This window comes from Cynocephalus volans, chromosome 1 (assembly GCF_027409185.1).
Source record: "Cynocephalus volans isolate mCynVol1 chromosome 1, mCynVol1.pri, whole genome shotgun sequence".
Lineage (NCBI taxonomy): Eukaryota > Metazoa > Chordata > Mammalia > Dermoptera > Cynocephalidae > Cynocephalus > Cynocephalus volans.
In genome coordinates, this window is record NC_084460.1 from 289,618,988 (window position 1) to 289,642,518 (window position 23,531).

Genomic DNA, 23,531 nt, shown 5'->3' on the forward strand with positions numbered 1-23,531 from the left:
TTCTAGTGAATGAAAACAAATATCGAAATAAATACTTATCAAATAAATGCTTTTTGTAACTCATAACCTAAAATCTTAGTTTGAAGGTTCATATACCTACATCTTGATCTACAAAACAGAGAGTGATATCAAATATTGGAAACAGAATCAAGGATACCGTGACCACATAATAAACAAATACCTATCAACAGTAACCCAAGACACAAAATAAATTTCTTATGAATGAACGCATTTTAAGAAAAACGAATGATTTTAAAAGCTCATTCTATAAAGCATATACAAAATTCACAAGATAATCAGTTTGTCAGAATAAAGTGTTTCCAAATGCTGGAAACTTCTGCATTGCCAACTCATCACATTATTTGCAAACTATACTCCTCTCTTCTACCCACAATTATGACCACCAGAAAATAGGCTCAACAGAAGGAAGGGTAGGCTAATTCTCTATTACAAATGTTTTTCATTTTCAATACAGCCTTAGCCACAGAAGTCCTAAGGCCAACTTTCAACATTTACTGAGGCGTTTACTCTTGAACTTCAAGGTGAACAATAAATATCCTAACAGTGAAGAGTAGACGGTTTAGCCTTCAATGCAAAACAAAACAAAACCTCCATTTCCCTGACTTACAAGCCTTCTTTTCACTACAAAATGTGAAGTAATTTTACAGAAGATGTACAGTAGCCCCAAATGATACGTGTGATGTCTCAGTTCAAGAAGAGACAACTATAAGACAGACATGCTGGGCTGAACTTCCATAACTCTTAACTAATAATGGGTCCCAGACGCACACAGTTTGCTGCATATCCTGTAAGTAAAAGCAGCCATGCCTGTGAGATGGTGGGTCGTGTGGAAATAATATTTCACAAATCCTGGTACAGGAACAAAAAGAAAATGTCACCTATAATTACTTTCTTGAAAGATCAAGTATCAAGATGGATAGGTACTTCTCTCTAAATACGTAAGCCTAAAAAACTCTAAGTCCTGAATTTTTTTAGGGCACCATGAATAAAAACTGATGTTTCCTGCTGCTGTTTATGTTGCCTTGGTATTGTGAAATCACCAAACAAAAGCACACAGATTAGCTCGATAAGATCACTCTTAAGAGCTATGAGAGCTATGAGAAACTCTCTTAAATGAAGGGTTTTGCCCCAGTACTAACAAATATCTTTGTAAAACTGTCCCTTCCAGGGGCTGACCTAAATATAAGAAAACTTCTATGAAGAGATCAAGGTTCTTATATATGAAGTTTACAAACCTCGGAACTGGTATTATAGAATGTAAGTTTTTTTTTTTAATGCTACAGTAAGTAAGTTCACATGGGAATTCTCAAGTGAAAAAGCCCTCCTGTGGCTGTTCCTACACGTTTATTTGACTCTCTGCCAGGTGTCACTGTGGGGTGAACATCTTGTGATCTCTGAGAATTTAAGTTCGTTCTCCCTAAGGAAGCAGTGGGAAGGAGCAGGAAGGGGCAGAGGGGAAGAACAGAATTCAAGCACAAGGTTCAAAGCAGTTTTGCCTTCTGACTTTGTCAACCATGGAAACGCACCTGCTGTGATGTCCAGTTCAGCTACTGGCGGTCCTCTGGCTGCTTCTGGAAACTGATGCTGGCGTAGGCGCTTAAATCCTCACTGGAGCGGTGGGTCGCGATGCTCTCACTGCTGCCCGAGGGCTGATGAGTGGGCGGGGGTGGGGGTGGCTGCGGTTGAGGGGGGCGCTCCTGAGGACGTTGTTTGACGTCCTTGGCCAAATCCAGGTCTATGTAGTTAAGACCATTCTCCAAACCTCCAGAAGCCCCACACCCTTGGGCTGGCTCCTTGGAGGATCCCCCAAACTCCCCAGGCCTCAGCCACACATTCTCAAAAGAAGCAGAGCTGTGGCGTTTTACGTCCTCACTGCTGCTGCTGCCACCACCACCACCACCGCCTCCTACTGCAGTCACCCCTCCGAAGGTCACCGCATTGCCCGCCCGAGTGGCACTAGGCGTCGAGGAGAAGGTCTCGGAGCTATGCCTCCTCCGGCAACCTTGCGAGTCTGCACGGATCACTTTGGCACTCTGGTTGCGGTTGGGACTGAGGTTCACCCGGGTGAAGGCACTCATGCCCCCGGGGCCCTGCGGGGCCCCCAGCAGGGAAGAGCGGGCAGCCAGCTCAGCTGCTCCTTGAGGCGCAGCAGGGGGAGCAGTAGCTGCTGAGGATGAGGAGGGAGCAGCTGCTGTGGCCCTGGGCAGGCTTGCCTCCTCTGCAGCAATGCCTGTCCGCATGTCAGCATAGCTGACAGGGGTGACCGGTGAGGTGTCCACGTAGCTCTGACGGGGACAACCCATCTGCATGGTCATGTAGTCACCCCGGCTGCTGGGCACCGCCCGGGTGGGCCTGCAAACGCTAGCAGCTCCTGGAGGTGCAGGGCCCACTCTGCCCACCTCCACACCAGCGCTCTCTCGCCAGGATGCCCTCCGGCCCGGCCCCAGGTCCATGTTCATGTACTCCTCGGTGCCAGTCTCTTCCTCTCTGGGAGCTGGCTGGAGCTGGGATGGACACCTGATGGAAGGTGAGCTGCGGGAAGCCACAGGGCCAGATAAGTAGCCAGGCTGATCACTCCCGAATTCAATATTCACATATTCCCCTGGGCTCTTGGGCTCCGGAGGGTGCAACAGGGGTTGTTGCTGCTGCTCTCGGACCCGCGGCAAAGTGCTGGCCTTGGGATCCCCCAGGGACAACCTCGTGGGCCGAGCCAGGCGGCTGTTGGTTTGGGCAGCTGTATCCACCTTTCTAGGCAGATGGGGCTGCAGGACCTGATGGTGGGGATGTGGGAGGCCGGGCTCCAGCCTAGCCCCACAGTATCCCCCACCCAGGCTGTCGCTGCTGGTGGAGGAGGAAGAATCTTCCGCTGCAGCATAGAGAAGGCGACCAGAGCTAGAGGAAAGACGGAGATGCTGGTGCCGGGCACCGTCCTCCGGCTCCCCAGGGCGCTGGGTGTGCTTAAAGGACCTTGGCAAGGAGTAGTAGGAGAGGACTGCCTTGTGCTGGGGGTCCTCAGGGCCATAGTAGCAGTCGGAGGGGCTGCTGGTGTTGGAGTCCCCCACTGGTGACATGTTCATGTAGTCACCTGTGCAAGGCAAGAGCTTGCTACCACTGTTCTCCACTGGGGGTTTGGAGTGGGGCAGGGCGTGAGAGTGGTGGCCCCCTACCCCATTGGTCCACAGCTTCCCATAGCTGCTCCCAGAAGGGGCAGTTCTGCTGCTGGGCCCACCTCCAATGTCAGGGGAGCAGCTGCCACTGGGGGACATCATCATGTAGCCATTGGGGTCCACTCTCTGGGGATGGCGCCTGATAGGGTTGATGATCTGCTGTGGGGCAGACACGCTCTTGGGGCTCATGGGCATATAGTCCCCACTACCCTTTCGGCTGGCAGGCACGGGGGCCACCCCTGGGGACATGGGCATGTAACCATCATCAGTGTGGAGGGTGGAGGTGTCTGGGCGGTGGTGGCCCCCACGACGCTCCAAGGGGTGCACTTCCAGACCCTCCTCAGGGTAGGAGTGGGTGGGCACGAAGGCGGAGTGCCGGTAGCCCGGTAGCCGGCCTCCACTGCCACCTCCTGGTGGGTAGGCAGGCATCATCTCTGTATACTCCTCAATGGAAGCCACTGAAGACTGGGACGGTGTCTTCTGGTGGGAAATGGTAGGGGATGTGCCCGCCGAGTGAGTTCTCTTTCGGAACCTATTATCCAACTCTGCAGCACTGGATGCTTCATCCCCAGCCAAGGCTGGGCTGGTGCCCAAGCTAGCTCCTGGGAGGTAGCGGTGGCCGTTGCCACCTCGAGACAAAATGTAGTGACCATTGGGGGCAGCCAGGGTGGAGGCCCCCTTGCCACCCATGCAGATATAGTTGCTCAGCTCCTCCTCACCACGGGCCGGTGGGGTGTGGCCCAGGGAATCCGGAGTGACACTGCGGAAGGAACTTCGGAAATCGCAGGGACTGGATCCATACTCATCGGAGGAGATGAAACCACCATCGCTGGGGGAGCCGGACACAGACGCACTAGACCGCCGTGGGAAGAGACAGTCCGAGGTGGAGCCGTGGCCACTGGTGCTGCTGGACGACAGACTGACCGGGCTGGTAGCCGAAGGCGAGCAGCGAGAAGAAGGCATGGGGATGGAACGGCTGTGGTTGAGCGGCGGGTGCAGCCGGGAGCTGCCCCGATGACGGTGGGCGTGGGTCCTGTTGGTGCTGGGACTCACGGGGCTGCCGTCCACTGAGGCTGGGCGGGACATAGTGCCTTCGCCGTCGCTGGAGGCACGGACACGGAAGGAACCCGGCTTCCCGCCCACCATGCTGGCCGGGGAGGTGGCGGTAATGCTCTCCGTGCGCGACCTGCGGGTCAGCCCCACCTGGCTGGGCGGGGGGTTGTTGAGATGGTGCCTGCGCAGGGGGACGCTGATGGGGTTGGAGCAGTTGGACGAAGACTGGCTCTTGCTTCGAGGGCGGAACTCATCGCTCATGGCCCGCATGGCCTCCAGAATGGTCTCGTGCATGTTCTGGGCCACCACCGAGTCATCCACCTGCATCCAGAACTCCCCGGGCCCAGTCACGGCGGAACGGCCCACCTCGATGAAGAAGAAGTTCTCCGAGTGGCCGCAGCGCCTGATGTTCATCAGCTGCAGCACCACGGCCGCCGCCTCCGAGTTCAGCTTCACGAAGCTGATGGTCTTGCTGGTCAGGCATAGGCGGTAGATGCCAATCAGGTTCTTCGTCTGTCCCAGGCCCTTAGGTTTTAGGATGACCTGCCATACCTCCTTGAACGCGGGTCCCGGGGGCACGTCCCCATAGCTCAGGTCCTCCCCAGCCTCCCCGACGCCGGAGCTGCCGCTGCCCCCACCGCCTCCAGCCCCCGGGGCGGAGGCGCCGTCGTGGTGGCCCTTAGCGCGGTTGTGCAGCTGCAGGAGAGCCTGGTACCAGCTGTCTTGCTCGGCCTCGCTATCCGCCGCGATGGCAAAGTGTTCGTCCCGGGTGTAGAGAGCCACCAGGTGCTTGTTCTTGGAGTCAGCCCGCTTGTTGATGTTGAAGCAGCTCTCGAGGGGGATCGAGCGTTTGGGGGCGCTCGACTTGTGCCGCCACTTCTTCTCGTTCTCGTAGTACTCGAGGCGCGCCGGGCCCCCCGCCTCGCTGGCCGCCCGCAGCACGAAGAAGCGCTTGTGCATGCTCTTGGGTTTGCGCAGGTAGCCCACCTTGCGCACGTCCGAGAAGCTGTCGGTCTCCGGAGGGCTCGCCATGCTGCCGCCGCCGCTGCCGCCGAGCAGAGGAAGGCGCCGAAAAACAACTGGGTGGGGGGCGGTGGGTACTCGCCGCGGCCCCGCACATGCAAACGGGGCTAGACGCAGCAGAAACCCCGACTCCGAAATCCACACCGCGCCCCACGCCGGGGATGGGCAGCCAAAGAAGGACGCAGCGGCTGCGCCAAGGAGATAGCCCCGACCGGAGTTTACGGGCGTTTCATGCCCGCGGGGGGAGGCAGAGCGTCCGGGGTGAGTGCAGCTCCGATCCTCCGAGTGCCAAGTCTCTCAGCCGCCGCAGTCGGGAAGGAGCAAAGATGCATCTCTCGCCGCCGGGCTGGAGTCCTGCGCAAAGAGGCGGCGGCGGCGGCGTCCGGGAGGTCCCTGCGCTGCCCCTCCAGGCGCGCGCGCGCGCCTTCCCTCCTGAGTTCCCCTCTGGAAGTAGCGATTCCCCAGGCAAATTAAATATCCTTGGGCAGGGGGAGGCGGGCTGCCAAGTCCCAACGTTGCACGGGGTTCTCCCTCCTCCTCCTTCGCCTCTTCCTCCGCCTCCTCCCACCCCCCCCGAACCGTCCCCGCCGCCACCAGCCGCCCAAATACCAGCTCAATCGCAGAGACCGCGGCGCTGCGGCTGTGACTGCTGCTGCTGCTGCCGCCGCCCGCGGACGCGTCCTCTGCAGCCCCCATTCGGGCCCATGTCGGGCGGAGAAAGTGGCTTTTGCACGCGAAACGCTACTAGGCAGCCGGGGACGGGCCGGAGGGACAAGCTCATCCCGGCCCCTCGCTCTAGTTGGGGGGAGGCGGGGGAGAGGGGTGGGGGAGGTTTGGGCAGGACTCGGGGAAGACGCCTGTTCCCCGGGAGGCGCTGCGGCTGCAGTTCCTTCTCCCCTCCACCTCCTGTCCTCCTCCTCCTCCTCCTCGGAGAGTTGCCGAGAGCCCCAACCAAAACAAGCGGCGGCGTCTGGCTCTGCGCGCCGGCCCCCTCCGACCGCGCCGCCGTCTCACTCGGAGGAGAAAAACACGTGACGGAGCCTCCGCGCTCGGCAGCCGGGCCGCCGCCGCCGCCGCCGGGAGGCTCCCGCCCGGGTCTCTACATTCCGGGCCGAGCCCGCCCCGCGCCCGCCCCTCTCCGCCCCCCGGCCGTGCCGCAGCGGCGCCCGGCCCCGGCGCAGCGCTCGGGCAGCGCCCCTGCGCGGCCGCCCGCCCCTGGCGCAGCGCCTTCCTCCCCGCGCGCCACCCAGGGCGCCCCCCGGCCCGCAGGAATCCCCGCGGCGGGCGCGGGTGGGGGTGTTTGGGTGGCTCCCCGCGAGCACGAGGGGAGCCTGGGAAAACGGGAGGGGGCGAGCCGGAGAAGACGCAGGAGTGAGGGTGGGGGGCGGCGGGGGGGCGCTGCGGCTGCCGAGCCCCGAGTGGGGGACCCGGGGAGGAGGGGGCGCGGGAGCTGGGCTGCCTCCGAGCGCGCAGGTGAGACCGACCCCTCGGGAGGGGGATTTCGAGTCAAGGCTTTTCCTGCCTCGAAACCCAAAAGCTGGATTTCGGCTTCAGGGTGATAGGCCGTGGTGAGAAGGGGGACCCTGGGCCAGCCTTCCACCCTGGAATCCCCAGATTTGCTGCCGTGAGGCACCTCGAAGGAACAGAGGGACGCCCAAGGACAGTGACTGGGGGGTTATGGTCACTCCAGAAGGAAAGCGGGGATCCCCGGGAAACGTCTCACGCCCGACGCTGTGGGATTAGCTGCTGATCCGCTGGGGAGAGAATGTAAATATCACAGTTCCTCCCTCCCCCTGCCCACCCGAGGCGGGATTCACACCCAGTGACGGGAAAAGACATTCCGAAGTCTATGTGTGATTTTAAAGGACGTTAGGCACCTACAGAGGGTTCGCAAGGCCAAACCCCAAGTGTGTAAATATTGGCAGAAGTGTTCGTTTCACACACAGCTTCCACGCCCGTGGAACCACCCCATAAAATCTTAACCTTGACCACAAGGATAATCGGAAGAAAACCAGGATGGTGGCAGCTCAGCTGTGCAGGACAATGGGCACCGCATGGGTAGAACGGGTCGGCGGCCCGGGTTAAGCTGGAGAGCCTCACGCAGTTCCCCTGCGGTATCAGTGTCACCACAGCAAACGCTCCCCAAAGTTTTTTTTTTTTTTTTTCTTTTTCTTTAAGGTGACCTGTCAACAAGCAGTTTGTCCCTGCTTGCCCACCTGGCATTAAGGACCTACAAAGATGACGTTTGCCACTCTACTTAATGCTATCCTATTTTTCCTCTCCGTTCCTGGCCCGTTTGGGGTTTCCGCCCGCTTTCTACGCCCGGGACCCTCCTCTGCCTGCAGCTCCCGGGCACTGCAGGATGCTGGAGGGACACGCAGCAGTCGAGGCGCTGGGGGCCGCCCGGGAGCGCGCCTCGGCCTAATGCGGGGTGAGGGGCGGGGCGAGCTTCCCGGAGGAGTTTGCTGATTGGCGGGGCTGCCTGTCTTTCAAGACTTGCACTGCAGGAGGGAATGGGGGGGAGAGAGGGTGAGGGGACCAAGGTAGGTTGCAAAGCGTAGTTTAAAAAAGAGAGAGAGAAGAAGAAGAAAAAAAAAACCGTAGGCGCCATTCAGCGGTGTACGAAACGGGAATGAGGGGATCGGGCATCTGCAGAGGGGCTGCTCCCCACCGAAGCCCGAGAGCCTGTCCTCTCTCCTGTCACCTGCTTGTTCCCTGCCATGATGCAGCCTCATCTAAACCCGGTTAATCTATAATTTGAGTACACATGGTGAGAGCCCTCCCTCCTTTTCCTCTGACAGCCTGGTGATGTGGGCACACGTGCCCACTACAGCAAGGCTATAAATAGCAGATATGTGGAAATGGTAACGAAGCGGCAATAACAGTGACCGAAATATTCTGGGGGCATAGGGTGCTTTATGGGGGGCAGGGGAGAGGGATGCGGAATAGAGAAGCCTGAAGTTAGTGGGAAAGTGGAACTGTTGGGGGAGACGGGGGAAGGGAACCCTGGGCAAGAAAAAAGAAAGATAATAAAAGGATTGTTTCCTAGAAACAGTGTGATCTAGATAAGGCCACAGGGCTTTTTACAGGTTTGATGTTGATCGTGGGGGTGGGGGTGGGGGAGCATTTCACTTTTTGTAGGAAAACAACTCAAACCCAGACTTTCACTTTTCAAATGATCCCTTCCCTTTCTAATCCCTGTCCCCCCAAAAAAGCTAAATAAAGGGGATGTACCCCTCTGGGAAACAAAATACTTTTTTCTGGAAGGAGGGGAGGGCTGGAAGATCAATTTGGTTTGCAAATATTTTACAATAATTTTCACAGAAAGGATTTTGATCATATAAAACTGATTGTTATTAAAGAGCTTTTTCAAAAATACATCTCATTGGTTAAGTATTTCTACATTAAAAACACATCAGTGGCTAAAACATTCGATAGAAGTCATGAAATAGGCCAGACTGCTGTGACAAATTCTGTTCAGACCAATGGGTTTCATGTGGAAGATAACCACTGATCATAAGATGTTATTGCCATTTTTTCCTGCTTGCTGATGTCTTACTATCATTATTAAAGGTGGTTAATATTTATTGCAATTATTACTATAGTAAGTTCAATCGTTCTCTACGTTTTTTTTTTTAATGGGTTGAGATAACTCTGGAAATGCAAATTCACGTTTGGTTCATATAATATACAGAATAGAAAGAGATGCTTTTGTAGAATCTAACTGAAGTAATGTTAAGCAGGCACGAGAATTATCCTGTCACCTTACGCTAAATTAGTCTTGTGGTGTATTGTAATGAAATACAGTGTATGAGAAATTCACCCCTAACTGAAAATTCACGGGAACGAAAAACAACCCATTACCAAAATATGTTGCTCAAGGCTGCCATCTATAGGACAGCTAGAGACGATTTGTGTAATATGCTCAAGTGCATTTTAAAAGAAGGCTGAAATAATGATTCATTAAAAAACACTGTGACATCTATGTTGATACTATGAATACCGTTATGATTCAAGGATTTAAACTTTCCATGCTATGGGTGCATTTTTGAGTAATATGTCTACAATTAGCTTTAAAATGGAAATATTGGCCTATGCATGAGTCTATCAGAAAAATAGTGTTTATAAATTATTACATAAATTCCTAAAATGCTTGAGTTGAGTGAAGGTACAACTAATCATTTGAAAATTATAAGGCATTTCTTACACCAAAACAAATGTTTTCCTTAAGATGAATGGGTCACAACTGGAGGAACGATTTAGATACTGGCATCTCAGAATTCATTTGGGCAATTTAGAATAATGCTTGAAGGAAAATCGAAACATGAGAATTTTCTCGTTTTAAAGTCCATTTTTATTTTAAGATAGCTCAATAGTAACAAATATTTGAATTCCTCCTCTGAAAGGCAATATGAAATATATAAAAAGATAGTTTCTTACAGCTTTATGGGGTAATACGAGAGATACGAAATAAAGATAATTGATGACTAAAGTCCTGTGTGCATGTGTGTGTTAAATGTCAAATAAGTGGTATTAGAGCAGATGGAGATCATGGTGGGTGAAATAACTAAAGAAATCTTTATAGAGAAGAACCTTAAGCTTGAACTTGAACGGTGGCTATAACCCATATAAGTGATTAGCAGATTTTTTTCCCATTCACTTTTTTTGGAATACCTACTTGTGTGTCAGGCACTAGGCTAGGCACTAAGGATTTAGGTATCTAAGACATGATCCTGCCCCAGGAAGTTTACAGTACAAATGGGAGACAAGTGAACGTATCTACAGACCACTATGATCTCTTTTGTAAAAAAGTAGACAGGGCAAATGAGATCACAACAACCAATGGCCTTCTGAGTTAAAAGTCATTAGTCACAGACAGCACACTTTAGGAGTCTGGAAGGTGACTCTCCCCATAATAACTTTGTTTTCTCTTGTAATTAAAATCTTTCATCCTTTTGGATTAAAAAAATATGAAATAGTAGAATTAGAAGTGAGCTGGAAAGTCACACTTGGCTTGAGAATCTGCTAGATCAGGGCTCTCTAACCTAAGGATCTTCTTAAAATGCAGGTTCTGACTCAGAAGGTCTAGGGCAGGCTAAGGTGCTGCATTTTTAACACACTGTAGGGGATGTTGACTCTGCTGGGTGGGTACCCCCCTTTCAGTAGCACAGTTCAGATGACTGAAGATTAATTAAAAGGCGTAATACGCTGCTGTGAAATGCAAGTAGGTACTTACGTTTTAGCATCATTGCATTTATGGCTTCTCTTTTCAGTCACAGGTTTCAGATCTTTTTGACAAGTGTGGAGAGTTAGTATTTTCCAAGGTGTGATTAAAATTGCAGATTTCTGACCTCATTCAAGTCCTTCTGAACCAAAATCTCTTAGGGAAGGATGGAACCCCAACAGCTACATTTTAAGCAGCATTAACTAAAGATTCTTATTTACACTAAAATTTAAGCACAAAGGAACGTTTATTAATTGGATAATTTGGGAATGGTCAAAGGTACCACCTTAACCAATAAATGACGGTCTTCACCTCTGGGCTGTTTACTACAGCTGGGTGGAGCAGGCAATGACCCAAGCCTGGGTGAGTTTCAGGGCCTATGAGGAAAATCAATTACTGGCAATCAGCTAGTGAGAATCCAGTTCTGCTCTCCTCATGATTTCATCCTTCATCTATCCTAGAGAACTTAGGGAAAATAAATACACTGAGAACTAACACAGGATTTGAGAAAGACAATAATACCCTCGACAGACAATTTCAAAACATTTGCTCTTTTGGGTATAAATAAAGTACGAAATAAACAGATGGATCAGGTTGTAAGAAAGGGAAAAAGTGAAAACTCCATGCCATTATTTAATTTTTCCATTTCAGAAATTCTACTAATTGGTGATTTGGGGGGGAAAGTCTATAACTGACATTTGTCTAAAAGTCTTGCTTTTTCTTTTTTGTTTTAATTTTCTTAATTTCCTTAACTATAATATTCTCATTTTCTTTTACATTCTTCTTTGCTAAAAATTGGGAGTTTGCCAGTCAATTTGTCATCTTATCTTACTTACTTAACTCTTTTGGTCACTTAATCCAGAGACAGAACCCCCAGCTGTTTCTTATAGTTAAAGAACCAAGTGTTTTATCTAGATAAGCACATGCCAAGAAGGATTTGCAGACTTTATACCACCTCTTGTTGATTTTGCCTTATTCTTCATCTTCAAGTTGTCTTTTTGATGCAGTCCACTCAGCCTAAAATTTAATTAGAAAATCTTCAAAATAATTCTTCAACTTTATTTTTTAACACAATGTGTTTATTTTTAATGAGAATTTTGGTAATGATGAATGTCCCATACCCTTTATTCAGTAGTCAAGGTCTGGAGATAAATCTAGTTGGTTTTACTAACAAAGAATCACTGGGTCAACCACAGCCCCTCATTTTTCTTATTACTCTCATCAATTGCAAGATTAGCAATTATCCCTTTTCTTTCTTTTTTTTCTCCCCCCCCTTTTCTCCTTTTTAAAAAGTAGTTCCTCAAGCTGGGCCTCATCATCTATGCTTCTTCATTTAAAAACAAAAACTGTTTAGAAGCTTAGGAATATTAGCTTTGTGTGGATTGCAAAGAGTTAACTTGAACTCAAGAAATTTGTAATTACATCACTAACTGTGGTGTCTGATGTGGGCAGAGGGTTATTCACCTGGGGACTTGTTAAAATCAAAGTTTCCTTCATCCCACTCCTGACCCTATAAATCAGATCCTCTGTAGGTCAATGTGCATTTCCCCCTTTCCTACTTCCACTCCCACGGAGCCTTATGCATGCTGATTTGAAAACCACTGATTGGCCTATTTCTGAAACCATATGTTAAAAATGAGGATATTATGGGCTGGCAGTTTAGCTCAGTTGGTTAGAGCACAGCCCTTTAACACCAAGGTTCATGGGTTTGAATCCCTCTACCAGCCAGCCACAAAACAACAACAACAACAAAAGTTGGTAGTGAAAATTAGGATATTATGAAATATATGCAGGATTGACCTCCACACATTGTTACAAGTCTGGTTAATAGGTTTATTCTGATATATTCTATTGCAGTGAGGTTAAAACTTTAGATTGTGATTCTCAGTAAAAATACATTTACAAATACATTGTGCATCACACCCTACACACATACGCACATACACAGAGACACACTTATACACCCACAACTGAACACAACTTACCCTTACTGCCTGTGATACACTCAGCTCTTTCTATCCTTTCTTTCTCTCTCCCTCTCTTGATCTCACACTCTTTTTCTTTTAATGCTTGCCAAGACCCACTAACATTAATTTTCCAGCACACTAAGGTGTCATGACCCACATTTTGAAAACTGCTTCACTATATATTTAAATCAAAAGCAAAACAATGATTGTCTCTAGATGGTATTGTCATCCATAGAATCTCCCAAGGGGGAAATCCACAATGCTTCTAATGGATTCTAGTTAACTTAAATAATAGTTTTGGTACCAACAATAATTATTTTCTACTGCTTTTTTCCTAAGCTGTAACTAGTCTGTACTTACTAAGCAATGAAATCTGATGCACTTAGGATTTTCCATTCATCTTTACAATGGAAATCTGAAGACAGGTGAAAGGCAAACGAAGAACATTGAATGTAATTCAGTTACTATTTTTTTAAAAATAGACATTTACTATCACTTCCCAATATTATTCTATTGTAATATTGAGCTGCTGTCATTTACTATTTAAAGAATTTGGGAGGGGGGAAGTGAGGTAGATATTATAAAAGTATTTTAAAATATGTCCATGTAAATTTATACTTTGTTTTTGTATCAGTTTTGGATTGAGGCCAAAGGGAAAAAAAGACTGTCCTTTTTTTTCAAAGAAGACACATTTTAGAACAAGCATTACTTTTTAGTAATTTAAATTATTAGTTTTATTAATAACATTAGTTTCATTAAAACTAGCTAAAATGTTGTTATTTTGTATTTCTTAATTTAACAAACATAAATTTCCCCAATTCCCAGGAAATTAAATTTTTAAGGAATAGTTCCCTTTTATTCATTTAACAAATACTTACTGAGCATTTACCACTGTTTCCAGTGACTGAGATACTTATAGTAGAAAGCAGATACCTACCCTCATGGACCTTACATTCTACTAAGGGAAGACAAACAATAAAATTAAACATTTTAAATGATTAAAATATGTAGTATGTTAGAAGGTGATAAGTTCTATAGAAGAAAAACCAAATCAAAATAATGAGGACTGGTAAGAGAGGATTCGTGGGTGTTGGGATGTGACCTGAAAGAAAACAATGAAGAACGACTCCAAGGTTTTTTGCCTGTGCAACTGGAAGGGTAAAGTTTCCATCAACTGAGACTGTACATCAATTTTCTATTGGTGGGTTAACAAACTACTCCAAAGTGTCATAAAAGAATCATTTTATTGTGCTCTAGGATAGGATTCTGTGGGCCAGGAATTCAGACATGGTAGTGCGGGGATGGCTTGCCTCCCTTCCATGATGTGTAGGGCCCCAGCTGGGATGGCTCAAATGGCTAGGGGTGATTTCAATGGCTGGAGCCTTGAATAATTTGGAAGTTTCTTTACTCATGTGTCTGGCACCTGGGCTAGGGTGACTGAAGACTAGATCAACCAGAGTACTTACATGTTTCTTGGGCTTCTCACAGCATAAAGACTGGATTCCAAAGGACAGTATCTGCAGAGGGAACTTCCCAAGAGCAAACATGCCAAGAAGGAGCTTCCAGAGAGTGGGTGTTCCAAGAGAACCGGGCAGAAGTTGTGCAGCCTTTTACGACCTCACCTCAGAAGTCATAGAGCTTCATTTCTACGGTACATACTCTACTGGTCAAAGTAGTCACAAGCCCAGTCAGATTAAAGGGAAGGGAACCTAGACTGCAGTTCTTGATGCAAAGTGTATCAAAGAATTTTGTAGCTTTAAACAAACAAACAAAAACTAGCACAGAGTAGAAGACCGTATGAATAGGAATGGAGAGATGGGGGAAGATTAGGAGTTTGGTTCTAGACATGTTGAGTTTCAGATGCCTATTGAACCTGAGTGAAAATGTCAAGCAGGCATTTGTAAATATGAGGCTGGAATTGAAAAGACAAGTCTGGGTTAAAGATATAAATGTGAAGATTGTCAGCATATGTGTGGGATTTAATATCCATGACACTGGATAAAACCATCAAGGGAGAGAAAGTAGATAGAGAAAAGAATAGGACAAAGACACCAGCAAAGGAGACTGAAAGAGCAGCCAGTAAAGTTGCTCTTTTTTAGGTGAAGGGAAGATACCATATCAGGGAGAGGAGCGTGAATGACTGAGTCAGCTGCTGCTGCTGGTCTATTCAGAGAAAGACTTGGAATTGGCATAGGCTTTAGCATCACTTTGTGTGTGTTATTTGTAAAACAGATTAACATGGATTTAAGATGCAGAAAAAATGTTTAGAATATGATTGAATTCTTCAGTGAAATCTTAAAAATTCCACACGCTTCTCAGATGTGTACAGCAAACCTGTAGTGTTTATTTGGAAATTATAGCAACATATTTTATATTTCCTAAATAACTTTAACTTAAAATATTGCCATGAGGATAAAGATACTGAAGTATGTTAGGTGTTATAAGTAGTTAATTCCCACTGTGCACTTTAGCCTTCTTGCCTCTAAGATTAGATTTCTAGATATTTCTTAAAATTTTGAGAGAAAAAGAGGAGAGAGATGTTCAAAGAAAAAATTACAAAGGTAACATGTTCTAATTTTTTACCAAATCTTTTTTATAGGTTTAGATAAAAGTTTATTTCTAGAAATTTACTTCTAGATTTATTAGACTTTACTAAATTTAAAATTTTCCCAAATAACAAAAATAACTTTTCCCTTTATTTTGAATTACCTTTAAAGATTGATGTAATTTAGTACATTCAAATGAAAAGTATCAGTACCAACACTTCATTTTAAGTTGGAAAATAAATGAAATCTTACGTAAAACAAACCAATACCCGAGTATAATACTGTAAAATAAAAATTACTCTATCATTAATGGGGCACACGATTTACCAAAGTGTAAAAACCATAACTCTTGCAATCTTTATAGATGTACAAAATATACATAAACACATCCCTGTGGATTGTGAAACTTAACAGTATTTGAATTTTGTAATTTTCCATCATGATATAAAAGCAAAAATAAAGAAAATCCACGTGCAAATTGTTATACGTCAACTAAGAATGTCAGGTGACACATCTCACCTCTGCACCGTGGTGATCTCACTCCCCCAGGTGACTTTGCTTGCGCATGTGGGCAGATTAGCAACGATTCCCCCCAAATTGCTTTCTCTCCGTTCAGTTTGTCTCAGGTTGATTGTATGAGTAATTTCTTTGTTGGTAACAGAGTATTTAAAAATTGTCAAAACCAGAAACCATTTCTTTGTTCCCTCAACAGCCTCTTCATGTTCTCTATCCCCCATTTCCCCTCCTATCACATTTCCACTGACTTTAGAACAGAGTACAAGGGGCTGGTTCAGGACCACGGACAGCGTGAGGAAGGGGCACTTCCTGAATATTTTAGCCATGTAGATGGGAAAAAATAAAGATGATCCTGGAATTATTTCTAGACAACTTTCATGTAAAGGATATTATTGTAAAAAATAGCAGTGGAATTCCGACTCCCTGAAATGATTTTTTTGGACATTGAGCCAGTGCTTTCTAAACTTCTCCGCTGAATTCCATCTAATTGACAGATGAGAGGACACTGAAAGAAGCCATAAATTTCCACTGCCAAATGTCTTTTGAAGTTTCATGTTTATAATTTGCTGTCATTGATGTAAAGCTTCACATTTTTTATAAATTTATTTATTTATTATTATTAGTTTTACATTCTAAGATGTTGCGGAGCAGTTGGCGGATAGGGGAAGAGGGGAAAGTTGGGGGGACTAGGATGGGAGGAGGAGGAAGGAGATGGAGGTGGCGTGGCTGAGGCCCTGCACCCACATCTCCCTGGCTCAGGAGCCTGGGGAGCTCCAGGCCGCGGCTTTGGTCTTTGCTGGGCCGGATGCTGACGTCGGAGGCAGGGTGTGGAAGTTTCACATGTTTTGACAGTAATGGGGCATATTAGCCTACCCATTTCAGGGAGCCAGAATTCCACTGTTACTCTTTATAGAAGAGAAGTTACACAGCAACAGCAGAGGTTTGGATGGGTAATTAGAGGGAGTGTTCAAATTCCAATTCTGTGAACCACTCAGAATCTTTTCAATAATTATCTCCTCACCTCCATTTATTTTCTTGAAGCTAGTTTCATTTTAGTTTTCTTACTTGCAACTTAGTGTGTCCTCCTAGGTAGGATTTTGATAGACGTCAGAGGAAGGGGGATTCTTGGCTAGGAGTACAGCAAGATTACAGACAAGGAGGCAGGAACATTGCATGGGGTCTTCTGGGATAGTGAGGAAACTGGCTTAAGAAAATTGAGTGGTTTGTAAGAAATTTATATAAATAACTTCTCTAGACTACAATGGGGTAGGAGTATAAATTCTTTCAGCCTCTTCAGAGGGCAGTTGAACAAGAGCTATAAAAATTTCAAAAGCATATACCATTTGACTCAGCAATTCCACTTCTAAAAATGAATTCTATAGTAATAATCATACGAGGATATTCATTGAAATGTTATCTTGTCATCGAAAATGACTAAACACAACATATATGTCCATCAATAGGGAACGTGCTAGATAAGTTATGCTACACAGTGAAATACCACATAGCCATAAAAGATAATTCAGTAGATCGATATGTGCCAATATGGAAAAATCCCCACAGGAAAAGCAAAGCAAAATGCAGAACTGTATCATAAATGCTCTCATTTATTTATTATTTTTTTTTAAAGCACAAGTATGCTTTATATACATAAAAAAATTCTTGAGGGACAAACAAGAAATCTTAGTAATGGTTTTCTCTGGGAGGGGTCCCACTTTTTTCGTGTTCTCTTATATTGCTTTTTTGTTTTTGCTTTTTAACCACATTTGTGTACTAGCACTTGAGTTAAACCACTATAACAAAATTGGTTAAAGTATAGAATCATGTTTTTAAATCACTGTAACTAAATATAACTAAAGTGTAGAATAATGAAAACCTTAAAGACATATATATGCACAGCTATCACTTGCTTGGGAATTTCTATGTAGATGCTGTTTTAAGCCCTCTACAAATATTATCTCATTTAATCCTCACATGTATGGGGAATTGCTATCCTTGAATTGCAAATGAGGTTGCTGCAGATAAGGCTGCGAAATCTCAAAGAGTAACGATGCCATGATTTCAAACTGACTCAGAAACTTTTGTGTTTAACCATTCTTCCGTTTGCATCTCTGATCTTAACTGACTTTGCTGTCATACCCCAAAGAGGAATTTCTGTGGATAAAAACTAAATTTCCATGCAGACAGTCTATCAGTGACAGCCACTAAAGGATTCTCTTCATAATGGTTAAAGAAAACAAGACACTAAATAAATTTTTCCTTCTGTACCAGGTGCTTAGATTTGGTATAGCAGTTTTCTTAAGTTGACTGTTAATGTAAATACCACCTCCTAAGTTTCATTAGAGTGCAATTTATAACAGCAGTTTTCCTCTCCAGCAGTGGGAGCCAGAGAATAAGGACAGTGACACAGTTGGACTTTCACATTAGATTACTCTTGTAGTTTTGGAGGATGGATTTAGAAGAGAGAAGATTAGAAGCAAAGAGGCTATTGACATGCAAATTTATTGGGCATCTTCCCAGTCTTCCCTTTTTCCATCTTTTGCCATGAATACCCTGATATCCTTATAGTGAGTCAATTCATAGAACAGTGATTAGTTCTGACCTTAGATCTGGACTGCCTTTATTCAATCAGCTCTGCCACTTACCCTCATTGTAAATGGAGACAATTTACTTTAACTCCTTCATCATGTCTTGAATGTCAATAACATAGGAATAATAATAGTAACTGATTGAATTATTGTGAGGTTTTAAACAGATAATACTTGTATTATCAGTATTTAGTAAATATTAGCTATCATCATCATTTTCGTTGTTGTCCTCAATTACGTATTTTGAATGGGATTATTCTCACCATTCCTCATCTGCCCCACCCCTTAATATGCCACTCCACTGCATAGTAGGACCTAGCAGACAGTGGTGAGGGTCAAAAAAGCTTTACAGACATTTTATCTGAAGGGACAAGAGTTTGCCAGTTGACTCTCCCCTGAGCCTACTTTATTTTTCTTAAACATTGCCTTATCATCAGATAGGCTTTATATTTGTTCTCTGAGAGTGTAGAATTTGTCTGATCTGTTCTCTGCTGTCTTTGAGTGATGAATATATGTTAAACAAAGGGGGCTAAAGAAAGAATTGCAGGAATGGGACTGTATAACTGATGGTAGAAAAATCATGAAGAAAAGCAGGCATTGCCTGTGGACTGGAGTAAAGGGAACATGAGGTTGTGTCTATAAGAGAGATTATGCATTTAAAACATTCCGCACCAGGTAACCATGGGAGTAAGAAGCATTTGAGATGCATTTCATTTGAGAAGCATTCAGAACAACTCTTACAATAGCAAGTACGAAGTACAGTTGTCCCTTGATATACACAGAGGATGGTTCCAGGGCCCCCCAGAATACCAAAACCCAAGGATGTTCAGGTCCCTTATATAAAATGGTGTAGTGTTTGCATGTAACCTATGCACATCCTCCCACATACTTTAAATCATCTCTAGATTACTTATAATGCCTAATACATTGTAAATTCTATGTAAACAGTCATTATACTATATTTTTTATTTGTGTCACATTTTTATTGTCGTATTGTTATTTTTTATTTATTAATATTTCCGATCCAAGGTTGATTGAATCAGTGGATGCAAAGCCCTGGGATACAGAGGGCTGACTGTACTCAATTGTAGAACTGAATGCTATTTAATAACCTTGTGGACCCACAGAGATGGCTCTGAATACAGAACAAAAAGTTTGGACTTATTTTGTCAGTAATGAGGAGCCTTTGGCATGATCAACATGGGAAGTAACATAAGCAGATGTGAAAAATAGGATAAAATGGAAATCTGGGGTGAGGGTAAGGTAGTTAAGAGTCTATTTCCGTAAACCAAATGAGATCATGAGGGTCTCAGTTAGGCTTATGGTAGTGGAAATAAAGAGAAAGGAACAGTGGCAGAAAAAAATTCTATGGAGATGATGGGCTATAAAGACAGACTGGATGTTTGGGACAGTGGTAAGAGAAAATTAACCGATGACTGGGATTTTAATCCTGAGTGATTGGTAGACTAGTGGGACATCTAGTCACCCCACCCCAGACTTTATTACTCACAGAAAAAGTGATAACCAGAAGTCAACATGTTTGTGCCAGTGCCCTATCCCCCTGCTTTAGTCTGTTTTCTGTTGCTGTTACTGAGTACCTGAGACTGGTAATTTATTTAAAAAGAACTTTATTTCTTACAGTTCTGGAGGCCCGGAAGTTCAAGGTCCTGGGGCTGCATCTGGTGAAGGCCTTCTTGGTTGGCAGAGGGCATCACATGATGAGAGGGCAAAAGCATATCAAACTGGCTTTTTTAGCAGACCCACTCTCATGATAACTAACTAGCTTCCATGATAACCCATTAATCCATTAACCCGTTAATGGATTAATCCAATCATGAGGGCAGAGCTTTTATGATCCAATCACCTCTTAAAGGCCCCACATCTTAATACTGTTACATTGGGGATTAAGTTTCAAAGATGAGTTTTGGAGGAGACAAACATTCAAACCATAGCACCTTACTCAGGTCTACAAAGGTGACATAGGTGGCCAAGATGGATGCTGCACACAGGAGAGGAGCCCAGGGCTACAGGCCCAGCAAGCAGCAAACATTGCAGCAAGCAACAAACAAGCCACCTTCTACTCCTGCTGTCCCCTAGGGAGTGGGCAGTTCCTGGCAGTCACGCTGTGGACACCTTGACTACTTGGTTGCCTATATGACCAGCTGCAGCAGCTCCTCATATCAGGACATGGATCCACCTGCTGTCTGGACACTCAGCAAGAATTTTCAGAGACTGCTTCAGGCCCACGAAGGATGCCCCTTCCAACATCACTTTTTTAATGTGCACACATCTGATCACTTTTCAGGCATAACTGGCTTGAATTTCTTTTATTTCCCAAAACCTAGCCTAATTAATTCTTTTTCATACTTCTTATTCACAAGCTCTAATTGTTGGTAACTTTGAGGGTATCAGTCATCTTAATGTAATTTCCCACTGGTAATTATGTGACAAGTTAATTTCTACAATGAGAACAGTTGAAATTATTTTTCTAACTTGTAAAATATTTTGTCATGAACAGTTTCCTAGAATCTGCCTCTTGAAATCACACTTATTATCTAATTTGGTGATTCTTTTTTCTAAAATAAGATCGGCACATCAGATAACATGAGAGGTCTTCAAAAAGTTCATGGCAAGATTCGTATTATCTTTTAATTCTATTTTCCACAAACTTTTTGAAGGACCTCGTTCAGTTATTATACTTTTCACCAAACTTTAAAAATGCATTAAATATTTTACTTAACTCCTTGTAACATAGGAATCTTTTGAAATATTTTATATTGTATTAATTAAAGTATATCAAGGTTGACTGATTTCTAAAGACCGTGAACTCTACCTACATAAGAGAAGGCAAAACTAAAGATTAGAATTTGCAATTCTTGTTGTACTCCATTAATTCTAGCTTAAGCTGTTTCTGCTAAGTGTGAACTGTGAAGGAAAAGGTTATTTGAAGAGTTGTCACTATATTTGTTTCCAACAAAACTCAAGATTTTTATTCCAGTTCCTTAACAAGTGGAAGACTGAATTTTCTAGGAGTTCTTCAAAGTATAGTTTTTAGTCGTTTTTTTTTTTTTTTTTTTTTTTTTTTTTCGTGACCGGCACTCAGCCAGTGAGTGCACCGGTCATTCCTATATGGGATCCGAACCCGCGGCGGGAGCGTCGCCGCGCTCCCAGCGCAGCACTCTACCGAGTGCGCCACGGGCTCGGCCCAAAGTATAGTTTTTAGGACTGTAGCTACCAAAGGTTAATTTTCATCTCTCTCTAAATCATAATATATTCATAGATCCTTTAGACATTGAAATAAAGGTCAACAATTTGGGATGGGAGAGTAGAAAATAGAAGAGGCCATTTATAGCTTTAACATTTTTTTTTTTCTTTTTTTTTTTTTTTTTTTTTTTTTTTTATTTTTTTATTTTTTTAAATTTTATTTTGTCGATATACATTGTAGCTGATTAATGCTCCCCATCACCAAAACCTCCCTCCCTTCTCCCTCCCCCCCTCCCCCCCAACCATGTCCTTTCTGTTTGTTTGTTGTATCAACTTCAAATAATTGTGGTTGTTATATCTTCTTACCCCCCCCCCCCGTTTGTGTGTGTATGTGTGTATGTGTGTGTGTGAATTTATATATTAATTTTTAGCTCCCACCAATAAGTGAGAACATGTGGTATTTCTCTTTCTGTGCCTGACTTGTTTCACTTAATATAATTCTCTCGAGGTCCATCCATGTTGTTGCAAATGGCAGTATTTCATTCGTTTTTATAGCTGAGTAGTATTCCATTGTGTAGATGTACCACATTTTCCGTATCCACTCATCTGATGATGGGCATTTGGGCTGGTTCCAACTCTTGGCTATTGTAAAGAGTGCTGCGATGAACATTGGGGAACAGGTATACCTTCGACTTGATGATTTCCATTCCTCTGGGTATATTCCCAACAGTGGGATGGCTGGGTCGTATGGAAGATCTATTTGCAATTGTTTAAGGAACCTCCATACCATTTTCCATAGAGGCTGCACCATTTTGCAGTCCCACCAACAATGTATGAGAGATCCTTTTTCTCCGCAGCCTCGCCAGCATTTATCGTTCATAGTCTTTTGGATTTTAGCCATCCTAACTGGGGTTAGATGGTATCTCAATGTGGTTTTGATTTGCATTTCCCGGATGCTGAGTGATGTTGAGCATTTTTTCATATGTCTGTTGGCCATTTGGATATCTTCCTTAGAGAAATGCCTACTTAGCTCTCTTGCCCATTTTTTAATTGGGTTGCTTGTTTTCTTCTTGTAAAGTTGTTTGAGTTCCTTATATATTCTGGATATTAATCCTTTGTCAGATGTATATTTTGCAAATATTTTCTCCCACTCTGTTGGTTGTCTTTTAACTCTTTTAATTGTTTCTTTTGCTGTGCAGAAGCTTTTTAGTTTGATATAATCCCATTTGTTTATTTTTCCTTTGGTTGCCCGTGCTTTTGGGGTCGTATTCATGAAGTCTGTGCCCAGTCCTATTTCCTGAAGTGTTTCCCCTATGTTTTCTTTAAGAAGTTTTATTGTCTCAGGGTGTATATTTAAATCCTTAATCCATTTTGAGTTGATTTTAGTATATGGTGAGAGGTATGGATCTAGTTTCATTCTCCTGCATAACGATATCCAGTTATCCCAGCACCACTTGCTGAAGAGGCAGTCCCTTCCCCAGTGAATAGGCTTGGTGCCTTTGTCAAAGATCAGATGGCAGTAAGTGTGAGGGTTGATTTCTGGATTCTCTATTCTATTCCATTGGTCAGTGTGTCTGTTTTTATGCCAGTACCATACTGTTTTGGTTATTATAGCTTTGTAGTATAGCTTAAAGTCAGGTAGTGTTATGCCTCCAGCTTTATTTTTTTTGCTCAGCATTGCTTTGGCTATTCGTGGTCTTTTATTGTTCCATATAAATGTCTGAATAGTTTTTTCCATTTCTGAGAAAAATGTCTTTGGAATTTTGATGGGGATTGCATTGAATTTGTATATCACTTTGGGTAGTATGGACATTTTCACTATGTTGATTCTTCCAATCCAAGAGCATGGGATATCTTTCCATCTTCTTGTATCCTCTCTAATTTCTCTCAGCAGTGGTTTGTAGTTCTCATTATAGAGATTTTTCACCTCCTTGGTTAACTCAATTCCTAAGTATTTTATTTTTTTGGTGGCTATTGTAAATGGGCAGGCTTTCTTGATTTCTCCTTCTGCATGTTCACTATTGGAGAAAAGAAATGCTACTGATTTTTGTGTGTTGATTTTGTAACCTGCTACTGTGCTGAAATCATTTATCAATTCCAACAGTTTTTTTGTAGAGGTTTTAGGCTGTTCGATATATAGGATCATGTCATCTGCAAACAGGGACAGTTTGACTTCATCTTTTCCAATCTGGATGCCCTTTATTTCCTTCTCTTCTCTGATT

The 23,531-nt window shown here is 44.5% G+C and overlaps 2 protein-coding genes across 2 annotated transcripts in view; one reads left to right on the plus strand and one right to left on the minus strand.

Annotated features, from left to right (window-relative positions):
• The window catches only part of IRS1 (insulin receptor substrate 1), a 56,929-nt gene extending 51,649 nt beyond the window's left edge, over window positions 1-5,280 (minus strand). Inside the window, exon 1 of the mRNA XM_063075461.1 lies at window positions 1,548-5,280. Coding sequence (XP_062931531.1) covers window positions 1,569-5,273 — 3,705 coding nt within the window. The 5' untranslated portion in view covers window positions 5,274-5,280 and the 3' untranslated portion in view covers window positions 1,548-1,568. The remainder of the gene's footprint in view (window positions 1-1,547) is intronic.
• Window positions 2,295-23,531, plus strand: part of RHBDD1 (rhomboid domain containing 1) — a 183,128-nt gene continuing 161,891 nt past the window's right edge. Inside the window, exons 1-2 of the mRNA XM_063075484.1 lie at window positions 2,295-2,548; window positions 13,944-14,106. The gene's annotated coding sequence lies outside the window, so the exon portion shown is untranslated. The remainder of the gene's footprint in view (window positions 2,549-13,943; window positions 14,107-23,531) is intronic.